At 56.1% G+C, this 14,422-nt stretch overlaps 1 protein-coding gene across 2 annotated transcripts; it reads right to left on the bottom strand.

Moving 5' to 3' along the window:
- Positions 1-1,778: 1,778 nt before the first annotated feature.
- Positions 1,779-14,319, bottom strand: TST (thiosulfate sulfurtransferase). 2 transcript variants are annotated; one of them, XM_086712361.1, is made up of 3 exons: positions 14,171-14,319; positions 12,887-13,502; positions 1,779-2,242 (listed from the first exon to the last, which is right to left on the bottom strand). In XM_086712361.1, the coding sequence occupies exons 1-3, from the start codon at positions 14,264-14,266 to the stop codon at positions 1,944-1,946; spliced, it is 1,011 nt and encodes a 336-aa protein (XP_086568487.1). In that variant the 5' UTR covers positions 14,267-14,319; the 3' UTR covers positions 1,779-1,943. The 2 variants fall into 2 exon arrangements, with proteins under 2 accessions (XP_086568487.1, XP_086568486.1); XM_086712360.1 differs by lacking the exon at positions 14,171-14,319 and having other exon boundaries at positions 12,887-14,168.
- Positions 14,320-14,422: the final 103 nt, after the last annotated feature.

Raw genomic sequence — 14,422 nt, 5'->3', positions numbered from 1 at the left:
GGAGGGGGGAGGGGTCAGTCCCAGCCCTCTTCTGCGCAGACTCCGTAGGCATCCGGCCTGACCCAGCGTGACACCCCAGTGTCCTCAGCGTTTACCGAGCACCCACCTGCCTCAACGTCAGGCTAGGGGCTGGGGTAGGTCACTGACAGACTCGGTCCCCTGGCCCTCCATGACCCTGTCTTTGCCCAGGAAGGCTGCACAGTGGCAGCAGGGAACCTCCAGGAGGTGAGGCCTAGGCTCATGAGGCTGTGAGGAGAAAACAGACCTCCTGTGGCTTGGTCGGTTAAGTGTCGGACTCTTGATCTCAGCTCAGGTCCTGATCTCAGGGTTGTGAGTTCAAGCCCCATGCTGGGCTCTGCACTGGGTATGAAGCCTACTTAGAAAGAAAGAAAGAAAGAAAGAAAGAAAGAAAGAAAGAAAGAAAAGAAGGAAGGAAGGGAGGGGGGGAAGGAAGGGAGGAATAAAGGAAGAAAGAAAGGAAGAAGGGAGGGAAGGAAGGAAGGAAGGAAGGAAGGAAGGAAGGAAAGAAAGGAAGGAAGAAAGAGGAAGGGAGGGAAGGAAGGAAGGAAGGAAGGAAGGAAGGAAGGAAGAAAGAAAGAAAGAAAGAAAGAAAGAAAGAAAGAAAGAAAGAAAGAAAGAAAGAGGAAGGAAGGAAGGAAGGAGGAAACAGCCACCCTGAGGCACTACCAAGACAGTAAGACAGCTGACACTATGACAGCCCTCCTCACAGCTGGAGTCTGGACATTTAGATAAGGACCTGAGCTTAGGATTCCCGTGTCAAATTCCGCCTTTGCCTTTCCCGGGGCACATATTGAAATAACCACTTAGAGCTGAGCCCGTGAAAAGTGAGGCCCCTCCGCCCCAACCACCCTGTGAGTTAATGGGAACTCGCTGCCCTGCTCCGTCTCTCCTGCCCACGCAGGACCTGGGACAGAGGACCGCCCTTCCCCTGGCTCATCACCGCCCCCACCCAACCCTTGGCTGGGATCTGGAAGTAATCAATCTTGCGACTTGATTTCCTCTGTGTGGATGCGCTGAAACCGCCTTTAGTCAAAAGGACCACAGGGTTTTCTTTCACTTTTCCAAGAGGGGGCTCAGACGCCAAGGGGGCTACCGGTTGACCTTGTGGGGGTGGCCTGTGCCCCCCTCGTTCAGCAAGTCTGATTATTCTTTTAATTTTTTAATGTGTATTTATTAGCGTCAGCAGGGGAGGGGCAGAGAGAGAGGGAGACACAGAATCCGAGGCAGGCTCCAGGCTCCGAGCCGTCCGCACAGAGCCCGACGCGGGACTCGAACTCACAAACTCACAAACCGTGACATCATAACCTGAGCCAAAGTTGGACGCTCAACCCACTGAGCCACCCAGGCGCCCCTGAGCATCGCCTCCTCTGAGAGGCCCCAGGGCCTGTGTTGTGTGACGCCCATTCGATCCCTTCTTTGGAAGGCCAGATGCCCCCTCCACCATTCCTCCCCCCACCCCCCGGAGGGCTGGGCCTACACCGGGAGGGGGAGGGGGCTGGGGCCCAGCTGTCCTTGCTTTCACTGCTCTCCACCTCCTGGGGCCCCTTCCCAGTGGGTCCCCGCGTGCTCCACCGGACATGGGACGACAACAGGCGACTTCTTCTGCCAGAACTAAATAATAGAGTGGCACCCTCAGGGCGGCCTCCCCAGCTAGGGGCTGCTCGGGAGGTTTCTTGCCCCGACGGGCTCTAGGGAGTCCGGAGGAGACGGGCATAGGGGGCCGGGGTGGAAGCCAGAGAGAGGCAGGCAAACACGGCTCCTCAGAAAAAGCGGTTTATTCCAGTGTCTGGGAGGAAAGGAGAGAGCTTTGCCCGGCAGTTCTCAAACCTAGTCGGTCTCCTTTGCCGACGAGGTACGCGCTGTGTGTCAGACTGCGGTCACTGAACAGACGGGAGCTTCTGGCCACTGAGGAGGCCCACCGCTCAGGCCTTCCCGCGCTGCCACTGGGACACGCGGGTCTCCGGGGGGGCCCGGTGGAACCACTCGAACCAGGAGCCGTCGTAGACGGCCACGTCGGGCTTGCCGCAGAGGTAGGCGGCCAGGGCAATGTGGCAGGCGGTGACTCCCTTCCGGCAGGTGGCAATGAGGGGCTGGGCCAGATTCACCTTCTTGGCCTCGAACAGAGCACGCAGCTCCTCTGGGCTCTTCTCGAAGCCGTCCTCGGTCAAGAAGTCCACGAACGGCATGTTGACTGAGCCTCGGATGTGGCCCGGATCCAGTCCTGGGCGCAGCAGAAGGCAAAGGGGGGGAAGGACAGGGTTAAGGGCGGCCTGGGGGCCCAAACCCGCTGAGGCTATAAGGATAGGAGCTACACGAAGGAACGTAAGGCCTTTGCCCTTCTTGGAGCTCAATTTCCTCCTGGCCCAACCTACAGTCAATGCTTGAGACAGAAGCCAAAGGGCGCTCTCCCCCCAAACCCTGCCTTGAAGCAGGGATGTCCGAAGTCATACCTGCTTGAGGGGACAGGGGTGAGTCTCACCTCTGCCGCTCACCAACCTTTACGCTACCGTTTTACCTGGGACAACGCTTCACTTCTCTGAATCGGTTTGCTCGTCTGTAAAATGGGCCCAATGGCACACAGCTGTCTCGTAGGGTTGCTGAGAAGCGAACGCTACGATCTGTGCTGATGGCGAAGAACACAGCGGTGGGAGAGATGGGCCGGCTCTCGGGGAGATCACAGCCAGGCGGGGAAGACAGACGCTAAACGGATAACCCCGTGATTCGTTACACGTAATGTCGCTCCATTTTACAGATGAATATGCTGAGGCTTGGCCACGCGGAATGGCTCAGCTGAGGCCACACAGAGAGGCAAAGGCAGACCCGGGATTCCACCGGGTCCCCTGAGGTTCCCGTTAAGCACCAGTATGGGAAGCACATGTGACCTGGTGCTAGACGTACACTTGAATCCCAGCTCTGCCACTTACCAGCAGGGTGACCCCTTAAGTGTCACTTCTCTGGGCCCCAGTTTCCCCCAGGGCTTGAACGGGAATGAGAGTACTCACGGGCAGGGGCTGTTGTCAGGGGTAAGGCGCTGACTACTGAGGCCGGCCCACCCACCCTCAGAGGCCGATGCTCTCGCCACCTCACCGCCTCCCTTGGGGGCAGGTGAGGACAGCGAGGGGTGGTCCCTGCAGGGCTGTCCTAGCAACCCTGAGAGGCTTGGCTAGGAGCAGAGTGGGAGGTTTGAGCTGGTCCAGGTCCCTTCCGGAACAGTCTCCCCTCCCAGTGAGTCTGAGACCAAATGTGGTTTCAGAATAGCCAGCAAGTGGGACAAAGGGATCAGGGCGGAGGCCTTGGTCCCACCCTTAGAGTGCCAAAGGTCACTCCTCTCTTCCTCAAGCACCCCACACCCTGGCAGTCTTTGGATGCTGGGAGCGGGGCCCAAGGCAGGTCTGGGCGCCTCTTGGAGCTCCCTTTCCTCCAAAATCCCCCACCCCACCCCCTTAACCTGGACCGTGGGACAGAGCAGGACCAAGGTGGGCAGCAGGGGGAGGGAGGGGACTGGACGAAGACACACACTGGGGCAGGGTGCAGCCAGGAGGCCCTGCATCCCTAAGCCTCAGCCTCCCCACCCGTGAAATGGACAGATAACCCCGCCTACGTCACAGGCCTATGGGGAAGATTAGCCACTGTAGGCAGAAGCCCCTAGTGACCCTGGGCACACAGTAGGTGCACAGTCATGCCAGCAATGCCCCAACCCCCATCCCCTGAAGCCAGAGAAGATTCCAAAAATTCACCGGCATGAGTCAGGGGTTCCTTTGACTGAATAGAGGTCTCCACTTATACATTCCGGGGAGTCTTTCCTGTGGGAATTTTATCTTTTCGTCTGGAAATTTTCATCGGAGGCTGGACGCCTGCCGCCCCTACCAGGGAGAAGCCATTGGATCTGTTGGCTTCAAGGGCCTCCCGTGCCAAGAAATCCAACTTAGAAATCTTTGGGCATCCAGGCAGTGGGCTGAACGAAGTGCATTTCAAAGCGCGAGTGTCTGTGGAGTTCTGAATGCCGTCTTGTTTCTTTCCTCTGGTCCCCGATGCCAACAGCGCCCCTGCTTTCTTGGTTGCATAAAAGGCACCTCTTGGGAGTAGAGAAGTCTGGGGGTTTCCGTGACTCTGGCTTCCCAAACTGGGCCAGCCCCAGGAGGCGGGGGTCCCCCTCGTCTCTGCCAGCGACGGCTCAGGGCCTGTCCGAGGAATTTAAATGAGCAGGTGCTGACCGCCTGTGCATGGCAAGGGCCGGGACGAACCCAGCCCAGAGAGCCTTGGAGAACAGCCGGCAGAAGGACCCAGAGGCAGGGGCCTTTTCTCCTAAGCCTAGCTTCCACTGCAGGCCCGTGGCTTTCCTCCCCCCAGCGGGCCTGCCGCCAGGCCGACACCTCTGGCCCCAGGCGTCAGGCAGTGGGTTCGCTCCAGAACTTCCCGAATCCTCACAAAGCCAGGAGATGATGGGGAGCCCAGGCTCAGAGAGGTGAGGTGGCTTGCCTCAGGACACACAGGCCTGTGGAGTCAGGCGGGTCCGACCCTAAAAACCTGTGTTCTGGGACCACCCTGAACCTTTCTTGGAAAGGGAGAGGAGGCAGGGGGAAAGGTGAGATGACCCCTCATATTCCTCAGCTGCTCAGAGGCCTGGGACTTTGGGTTCCACCTTTGGCCAGGAGGAGGCCAGTCACTGGGGGAGGCCATCAAGAGGGTGTGACCGCTGGTTGCCCCACGAGCTGGACCCTGGCCCTCGGACGCCCCTCGTCCCCACCCCTGCGCTGGGAATGTGCATTCTGCTTGCCTTCCCTGCTCCCAGAAGCTGCCCCAAGGACATGGCCTGGAGATAGTCATGTGGCGTTGAGACCAGCTGCATGACGTGTATGGGACTCAACCCAGTCAAGGGACTCAACCCAGTCAAGGCCTCCGTATAAACTTTTAAGGCTTGGCAGGTGCATGCAGAAATCTACTCATCTTGCGGCCGGTCAAGACAAGCCTTGTAAGTAAGTTCCCTTGCTTCTTAAACCTGCCACCCACATATCTGGAGCCGTCTGCCCCTTTCTTCAGTCTCCCCCTGCCCTCTGCATCTGGGGCTGGTTTCGGATTACCCCGGGACCTTCCCGAGGAGGCCGTAAACTAAAAGCTGGCAAGCCGGCCAGGAGACTGAAGAAACGGGCCTTGGGAAAAGGCAATGGCAAAGAGGCATCGGCGGGGGCGACCCTACGTTGGGCCGCGACCTCTATGGGGGGAGGGGGTGGCGTGAACGTTGGGTACTCGCGGACCTCGGCACGGGTACAGGGAGGTCCCGAAAACACCTGCTGCCTTAATGCGCTCGCTTGAGGGGCTATGCGCAGAGAAATGAAACGGATGGCTGTCACAGTGCACTGGCCTCCACTGCGGCCAGTTCGTCCGGACACTGAGGCCCGGCTAGAGGCTGAAAGTCAAGTTGGAAAGTGGGAAGAGCTGAGGTTTGAGAAGGACAAGGGGACGTCTCCTACCCTGCTGGCTTTGGGGCCAGCAGCCAAGGTGGGAGAGCAGGGCAGTCCGTCGGAGGTGTTAGCGTGCCCTTGTGCAAGGTGAGGAAGGCATGAGATGCTGTGGATTGAGATTCAGGAGCCGGTGACAAAGCCTGATGAGGGCGCTGAGAGGGGAATCCTTGAGCAAGCGACCAGAATCGAGGATGTTGCGGTGGAGGAGAAAGTGGAAATGCCCCCATGCCTTCCCACCCCGAATGCAAAGCAGAATCTTAAATAGCAGTTGTGGGGCGCCTGGGTGGCTCAGTCGGTTAAGCGTCTGACTCTTGACTTCGGCTCAGGTCACGATCTCCAGGTTCGTGAGTTCAAGCCCCATGTCTGGCTCTGTGCTGACAGCGCGGAGCCTGCTTGGGATTCTCTCTCTCCCTCTCTCCCGGCCCCTCCCCTGCTTGCTCTCTCTCTCTCAAAAATAGAGAAATAAGCATTTTTTAATTAATTAATTAATTAATTAATTAATAGCAATTGCCCCCAAACCTGGGGGATAATCGACATTCTTTCTCTGGAAAGTCACAGTTGCAAATTTTATCACGTCTTTGATACGTAAACACCCCAGGAGTTAACCAAAACACTATCCACAGAGACTGAAGGAAAAAATCTGGGGGAGGGCGAGGGGAAGCGTACAGATTGCTCTAGAATAGAAGTTTCCTTGTCCAAAGCCTGGCCCACAGCCTTCCTAAGATTACTCATCAAAGGCTAAGTTACAGGGTCTCTGCCTGTTTCTACGTTTACATATGTCTATGGATATGGGCTAAGTATACATGCTTTTCTACCTTCTGAAGGTATTACCAAAATTAATTTGTACAAGAGCTCTATTTAATCAGCTTAAAAGTAAGCTATATATCAAAGTGCACTTAGGTAAAATTGAAATTTCATTTGCTCTCACCGCCATAAAGGATAACAGTTTCTTGAACTATCAGTCCATTCTTGATGGGATGGTCAAACAAAGATACTGTGTTTTATTGAAATAATTTCAGGGCATCTGGGTAGCTGAGTTGGTGAAGTGTCCGACTTCGGCTCAAGTCATGATCTCACAGTTCATGAGTTCGAGCCCTGCGTCGGGGTCTATGCAGACAGCTCAGAGCCTGGCGCCTGCTTTGGATTCTGTGTCTCCCTCTTTCTCTGCCCCTCCCCTGCTCTGCTTCTCTCTCTCTCTCTCTCTCTCTCTCTCTCTCTCTCAAAAATAAACATTTAAAAAACAATAAAATAATAATTTCCTATACTTCATATAGTCTTGATCAGGTCTTTGATTACTTAAGAAAAAAGCAGAGTCTTCTCTATTAAAAGAGCTATGTTTTTGGTTTTTAGTTTTGTTTCTGTTTTTGTTTTTTTTCTACAAGCATGCAATTTCTATACTTGCCTTTGAGGCCTTTAATTGTCATTTTGGTTAAATGGATAACTGAATATTGTTTCACGACGACCCGCGATCCTATGCGACCGTGTATTTTAAAACCTTTTGACTGAAGTCTATATTTTATTCACATTTCCTTACTTTTTTTTTTTATTTTTTTTTTTTTTAATTTTTTTTTCAACGTTTTTTTTTTATTTATTTTTGGGACAGAGAGAAACAGAGCATGAACAGGGGGAGGGGCAGAGAGAGAGGGAGACACAGCATCGGAAACAGGCTCCAAGCTCCGAGCCATCAGCCCAGAGCCTGACGCGGGGCTCGAACTCACGGACCGCGAGATCGTGACCTGGCTGAAGTCGGAGGCTTAACCGACTGCGCCACCCAGGCGCCCCACATTTCCTTACTTTTTATGAAATGCCTTTTCTGTTCCAGGACCCCATCTAGGAGACCACATTATATTTAATCTTCCTGTCTCCTTAGAATTCTTTTGGCTCTGACTTTTTTTATATATTAAATGAATGGATGTACTGTACCTATATTCATTAACTGCAACAAATGTTCCATACTAATTAATATAAGATGTTAATAATACGGGAAACTGGGTGTGGGCGTATATGGGAACTGTCCTTTCTTTGCAATTCTTTCTGCAAATCTAAAACTGTTCTATATAAATCTACGAACTAATATAAATAAATAAATAAATAAATAAATAAATAAATAAATAAATAAAACCTTTTGATATTTTAGACAAAATTCCCGTAAATCAAATTCTCAATGAAACCTTACCTACCCTGAACTAATTTGGGGATTTTCCTGGACCATCTCAAAAGATTTGGGTTTTTTCCTCCTTGGAAAAGAGAAATATGAAACCAATGAGACTCATTTCACATGTTAAATTACATGGGAAGTCAAGTAGGAAGAAATGCTAACTACACTTTCCTTAGGAAATATGTATATGGAAGCTATTGATAGAAGTGTTCCAGAAAGTATATAAAATTCCTAAAAACAGGGAGCGCCTGGGTGGCTCAGTCGGTTAAACGTCCAACTTCTGCTCAGGTCATGATCTGGCAGTTCACGGGTTGGAGCCCCGCGTCAGGCTCTGAGCTGTCAGCCAGAGCCTGGAGCCTGCTTCGGATTCTGGGTCTCCCTCGCTCTCTGCCCCTCCCCCGCTTGTACTGTCTCTCCCTCTCAAAATAAAATGAAAAAAAACCCTAAAACGTATTCCTAAAACTCTGGTATGTCGTGGTATAATAGCATCAATTGATCACAACCTTGGTTATTACTTTAAAATATATACCCCCAAAATAACCGAATCCCCTTGTCAATTGCATTAGCATGAACTCTTACCCGGAATTACTGCTTCACTTCGGATGCTTTTGCAAAAGTGTTCCTTCCCCCTCAGGTGTTCCACCTTCGGGGAGATTCACGGAAAAGACGGAGAAATAGAGGTTTCTGATAACTAAGATCGTACCACTGACCTGGTACAGAGAGAGGCCCCCTAGGATTTTAGTCGCAGCTCTGGAAAGGGGGCAAACCTCTGGTCACCCCCACAGAGCACCAGCTCCTGGCAGTGGGTCCACAGGGCTCCTCCAGATGGAGACTCTCGGGGAGGAGTAAGCCACGGCAGCCAGTGGGCTGCACTCAGAGGGCGGAGAGTCCCCCCCTGCACCCTGGACTTTTGCCCTTTTTGCACCGACAGCTGGCCTATTTTAAAGGGATCAACCCTACTGGGGTTGCGGAGGGGTGGATGACCATGAGTGGGCCCTCATGGGGTCAGGGCATATGAGGGAATATTTGGGCTCGCCTGCAAGAGTCTGAGGCAGTCCTCCCTTCTCCATATCCCGGCTCACGAGGCACTGACACCCCCCTGGCAATCAGGAGGCTGAGGCCCTAGCCCGGGGAACAACCTTCGGCAGATACAGCAGATCGGATGCACGAAGAGAGCGGCCGCCAGCGTGCCCGGGGAAGGCTGGCCTATTGCCAAGGATGCTCGATTGCCCCTGAAATACAGTGATTTGGTTAATCCACTAACAGCATGCCCCGTGTATTGTAAGCAGCACCCAAGGTGACTGGCAAAGGGGCCTGGGGTCATTCACGAGAATTCCCCATTGACGACAGAGGGGCAAATTGGGTATATTGCCTCCTCTCTCCCTCAGTGCAGGTTTTCGCTATGCTTGCTTTGTGTAGACACTGTGTCTGGCCTAGCCCAAGCTTTCCCCGATCACCAAACCAGGCTGCCACCATTAGGGTATTAGAGAAACGAAATGCCATCTTTAGACACCCTCATTAACCAAACAGTGATTGGGGGTCATACTGCAAAAGGGGCCAACAGAGGGGCGCCTGGGTGGCTCAGTCAGTTGAGTAGCCAGCTCTTGATTTCGGCTCAGGTGATGATCTCATGGTTCATGAGCTCGAGCCCGGCCCCCATCGGGTTCCATGCTAACAGGGCCAGACTTGCTTGGGATTCTGTCTCCCTCTCCCCTACTTATGCATGCTCTCTCCTCCCACCTGAAAGCGCTGTTCCCCCCCCCCCCCGTCCCCGCCCCCCGGCCCCTACACGTGGTGCGCACAACCAGACAGAGGTCCTAAAGCTGACAATCTCTGTCCTTGAGGCCAGGTGGGCACATGTCATCTCCCAATGGTACATCACTGGGCTGCTGTCTCGCTCCCCATCCTGGCAGATGTTCTAGCACACGCGCCAGCCCTCACTAAATTCACCCAGCGAGCCTTGAATGATAATCACCAAAACCTGTCCTTGCTGAACGCTGAAATGTCTTTAACGAGAAAAGCTACCCCCCGAAACAGGATGGACTTAGACGGTGGCGCTGCCTTGCAAGGAGGCCATCATCCAAACAGAATGCTGTGTGTTCATATCTGGTGAGCCTGTTAGGCATCACCTTCACTGCATCACGTGAGAATACAAGTAAATGCCCTGAATTATCTGAACCCCAGCCCAGGGGACTTAATAAACCAATGGTTCAGATGATGGCGCTCTTGATGGAAAATGCCATCCCTGACTTGGGGGTTCATGGTCTTAATTCTGTATTTTCTCTTGCATGTGCCTGTATATTGTCGCCATGTCGCCTGCCTCCAATGTAGCCGCATAGCCTCCAAAGGAGCCACCACCAGGCCCCGTGAAACCCCTTGCTGACTCCTCAGGGCACAGTGCATAAGAGGGGGCATGCGTGTGAGGTGGTGAGAGCTGATGTGAGGGGTAGAAAGTCGGGGGAGGTCATGGAGAGCACCAGTTGACCCATGAGCTGGACTGGGACAGCTAGAGATGCCTCTCCCCCTCCCGGCCTTGGGATGTGCGTTCTGCTTGACTTCCGGGCTCCCAGAGGCTGCTCCAAGGACATGGCACTGAGATAGCGATGCGGTGTCGAGACCCAGCTGGACCGTGTGTATGTGACTCAACCCAGTTAATGCCTCTGTATAAACTTTCAAGATTTGGCAGGCGGGTGCGGAAATCTACCCGTCTTGCGGCCGGCCACTCAAGACAAGCCTTGTAAGTAAGTTCCCCTGCTTATGAAAACGGCTACCTACCCATCTGAAGTGGCCTGATCTTTCTTAGGCTTTGCCCTGCCCTCTGCATCTGGGGGTAGGTTTCAGATTACCCCGGGGGTGGGTGGGAGGCTCCCAGCTCCTGAGGAGGCTGTGAACTCACACAGGATCCCATGAAGCAACACTATACCGTGAGGCTGTGACTTCCCCTCCCCCGGCCTCCCCTCTCCCCCAGTCCCTGTGTTTGTTGACACAGCAGTGGCCTTGGGAAACAGCCCCACCCTGAGGCCTGCAGACTGGGGTCAAACCTTGGCCACTCTGCCTCCTTAGAGAACCCACTTCTCCCTTTCCCACCTGTAAACTGGGATCAGTCCTAACCCCCACCTTCCACCAGGAGAGAACATGTATGAAACACTGGGCTGATAAAAATGCCTACTAGGGGGTCGATACCCTCTTCACCCTCACTGCCCTCAAGGTTTATGAAGATAACTGGGCTGGATCGACCGTCCCCCCCTTCCCTGGCTTTCCCGGCGCTCTATAAGGTGAGCCCGTTCCTTTCATTAAGGAGGGAAGGGTTCAGAGGCCAAGGACTCGCATAGGGTATGATGCAAGCTCATGGGGCGTCCAAGGCCCTGCTCCCAGCTCCTGCTTCAGGACCCTCCTTCTGGGTGTTGCATCTGGACCCCGGAGCTCACGGGCTGCCTCCCTGAGCCCACCCCAAGCTGGGGACCGTGAACTCAGGGAGCCTCATGTGCCTTTGTGCCCCCAAACTATGTTGCCTGGGAGGCCAGCAAAGCCTCTTAGGGAATGAGGGAGGGAAGTGCCACTCCATGCTTTCTGGGTGGCCCTGGGCTTTGCAGAGCTCCTCCCCCTTCTCAAAATACCCTTCCAGCCAGGTGGGGAGGGCTGGGCTTTCCTCTTCTCATTTTACAATGAGGGAACCCAGAGAGGCCAAGACATCGGATTGAGATCCCCCCACACAGGGGGGGCTGACCTCTCCTGAGGATCCATGCTCCCTGGGATCTGGAGGCGGTGGGAGGAGGGAGAATGGGGAGGGACTCTTCTCTCAGCCTCAGTGTCCTCATCTCTAAAATGGGAGTGAGGAGATTGGATCTGACACCTCTTTGCTTATTTCCAGCTTGCTTCAGGGCAAGCCCGGAGGCAGCAAGGGAATCAACTCTACCATTCATCTCCCAAGGGGCACCGAAAGTTCTAAGGAGAGAAGCCGTGTGGAACCGAGGCAAGGGTGGGGCTGCTGGAAGGGCCGGGCCAGAAGTCTCTGAATCTTCAAAGTCCAGGACTTTGCCACGAACTGGCCATGTGGCCTTGACCTGCCCCTGCCTCTGTGTGCCTCAGTCTCCCCTCTGTCCCATGAAGTGATCTTTCAGGACCTCCAGCCCGGAGAGTGTCCCAAACTGTTGTCACAGAGTCCTCTCCCCTCAGAGGCACAGAAAGTTAGGAAAAATGTTGCACGGGAGTTAGATTCTGCAGACCCTGCCCGAGGACAGAGCCCAGAGCCAGGAGGTGCCGACCATTCTGAGGGCTCAGGCCAGCCGGGGCCACCAGAGACCCCCAAAGCAGTGAGGTCCCGGCCACCAGAGGTGCCCAGGCAGGGGCCAGAGGAAACCTAGCAGGGTGATGGTGAGACTGCTATGGTTCTCTGTTAGGAGGTTCTAGAACTCAGCATGTCCTCTCCTGAGACTCCCCCCACCTCTGGCAATGTAGAACCCCCCAGGCCTGCCCTTTGTCCGAAGGAGAGGATTCGCGAGCCACCTCCCTGTGGATGCCTGGCTTAGAGCACTGGTTTGAAACCAGTCGGCACTAGGCGGAATTCCTGACTCTGCCATTTAACAGAGCCAGTAACTTAATGTCCTCACTTCTCAGTTTCCCCCTCTCTAAAATGGGGATATTAGGCCTTCTCGGATGAAGGACAGGATGAGATAATGCAATGTGAACTACTCAGCACGAAATGGCAGCTACTCTTAATAGCTCTGCAAACAGGCTGCAGCTGTTTGGAAAGGTCAGGGGGTCCGGGAGGGCTGGAAGGAGGGAGGGGGTGCTGCGGGAAGGGCAGGGTTGATGTCTGTGGGGGGCTTCCGGGGGAAAAGGAGCGGCCCCAACAAGCTAGGTGTCCTTGGGAGCTTTGCACAGAGATGCACGTGTTGGCTCATGGGCATACCTTTGGGCATGTCGGGGGGGAGTGCCTGGGCAGGGACGTGGGTGGAGATGTCACCAGTCACCTCTGCTGATGCCACCCCATGCGGATACCAGGTTGCTAGTTAGCACATGGCTATGGGAACACGTATGTAGGTCCTCATGCATCACAGCTGAAAAAGCTTTTGGATTTGGCTCTATTCTCTCATTTCACAGATGCAGACTGGGGCCCACGTATGGGGGAACTGAGGGCAAAACCTGGAGAGGGTCCCAGACATCCCTGCTCTCCATCATTTCATTGGGCAGTACCCCACCCCCCACCCCCACCCAGGGATCACCCACCCAGCAGGACACGTACCTACTGCATCTGGCTCTGGCTCGGTGCCCAGGTACCGTCCTTGGGACCGGGCATCCACCAACTGGAACCTCTTAGACTCAAGGTTCTCCAGCACCTGCTCGTAGGTCTTGAGCAGGGAGCGGTCCAGTGTGGCTTCGAAGTTAGCCGGCTCTGGGCGTGAGGGCTCAGATGTCACCGGGTGGCCCTCCTTCAGCCAGTTCCGGAAGCCGCCGTTGAGCACCGACACGGTGCGGTGGCCGAACACACGGAACATCCACCAGACCCGCGGCGCATAGAAGGAGCCCAGGTGGTCACCATCGTAAACCACCACGTGGGTCTGGTTGCTGATGCCCAGGCGGCCCACGTAGTGGGCGAAGTCGGCCTCGCTGGGCAGCATCATCTCGTAGGGCGACGCCGCGTTCCGGCACTCCTCTATATCAAAGAAGGAGGCGCCGGGCACATGGCGCTCTAGGTACTCCTTGCGGGCCTCGCGGGTGCCCGGTGAGTACCAGGACGCGTCCAGCACCCGCAGGCCAGGCCCCAGCTTGCCAGCCCGAACCGACTCCGCCAGCCACTTGGTGGAGACCAGCGCCCGGTAGAGCACCTGATGGACCATGGTTTCAGCTCTGCGCATCACCTGGCGCGGGTGGAAACCAGGAAAAGAGAGCAGCGTGTGAGGGCCGTGCGTGCAGGGGAGCGGGACCTGGGAGGAGCTTTTTCCCACCGCGCTCCCCGCAGGGCGGCGTGTTTGCAGAGGCCCAGCCACCATGCAGGGCCCGGGCACCCAGTGGGAAGGTTTGCATTCCCTAAGGAAGGGCTGCTCCGCCCCTCCCTGGGGCCCCCGCGCCGAAGGGGGCGGGGCGAGAGCTCCCCGGAGCCCCACTGGGGGAGCTGGCCCGGAGGGCATCTGGCTCCGGAAGCTACCATACAGGCGTTGGAGATCCTGCCAGAAGAGAGAGGCGAAAAGATGGCCAGGAGGAGGGAGGAGATGACATGTGGAGCGGAGAAGCCCCCTTTGTTGGGAGGGTAGGGGAGTGGGCGCCTGGGGGGAGGGGTCGCTGGAGCCCGCAGAGGCCCTCGCTCGCGCCCCCGGCAAGCGCGCCCGCGGCAAATCTCGGCAGCCTGGGCGGACTCGCCCGCCTCCAGACTCGCCCGGGCTCGGTACCCTAGCTGGGTCGGAGGCTCCCAGGGCACCCCGTCCCGCTTTCGCCAGGGGGACCCTCCCCTGGGTTGCCGGGGCCAGATCGGAGGCCCAATCCCGAGCGGCCGGGGTGCCTGGCCGCCGCCCCACCCGGCCGCACTCACTCGCCCTCGCCGCCGCCCTGGCGCTCGCCCCCGACCGCTGGAGAAGTTGGCCGGTTCAAACCCAGAGCTCACAACTCCCCGGCCGGCCCGCACCATCGCGCCGCCGCCGGAGGGGGGTACGGCGCGCCGCCCGCCACGCCCCCGCCTCGTGCAGTCCCGCCGCGGCCGCCCCCCCCGCGCCGTCCCACCAAGCGCAGCGCCGCTCGGACCCCGGGGACCCGCCGGGAGGGCGCGGGGGGCGCGGGGGCGGCG

Source organism: Puma concolor, chromosome B4, assembly GCF_028749965.1.
Source record: "Puma concolor isolate L17-30 chromosome B4, mPumCon1.1.hap2, whole genome shotgun sequence".
Classification (NCBI taxonomy): Eukaryota; Metazoa; Chordata; class Mammalia; order Carnivora; family Felidae; genus Puma; species Puma concolor.
The sequence above is the reverse complement of the archived record's forward strand: the minus strand, read 5'-3'. Positions and strand labels throughout refer to the sequence as shown.

What these genes read in the sequence shown, in the direction of transcription:
- TST (XM_086712360.1), bottom strand. Translation starts at nt 13,772, where the DNA reads ATGCCCTCCGGGCCAGCTCCCCCAGTGGGGCTCCGGGGAGCTCTCGCC. An exon ending in GCCAGAGCCAGATGCAGTAG is followed by an intron (nt 2,243 to 12,886) that starts GTACGTGTCCTG and finishes TGCTGCGCCCAG; the next exon opens with GACTGGATCCGGGCCACATC.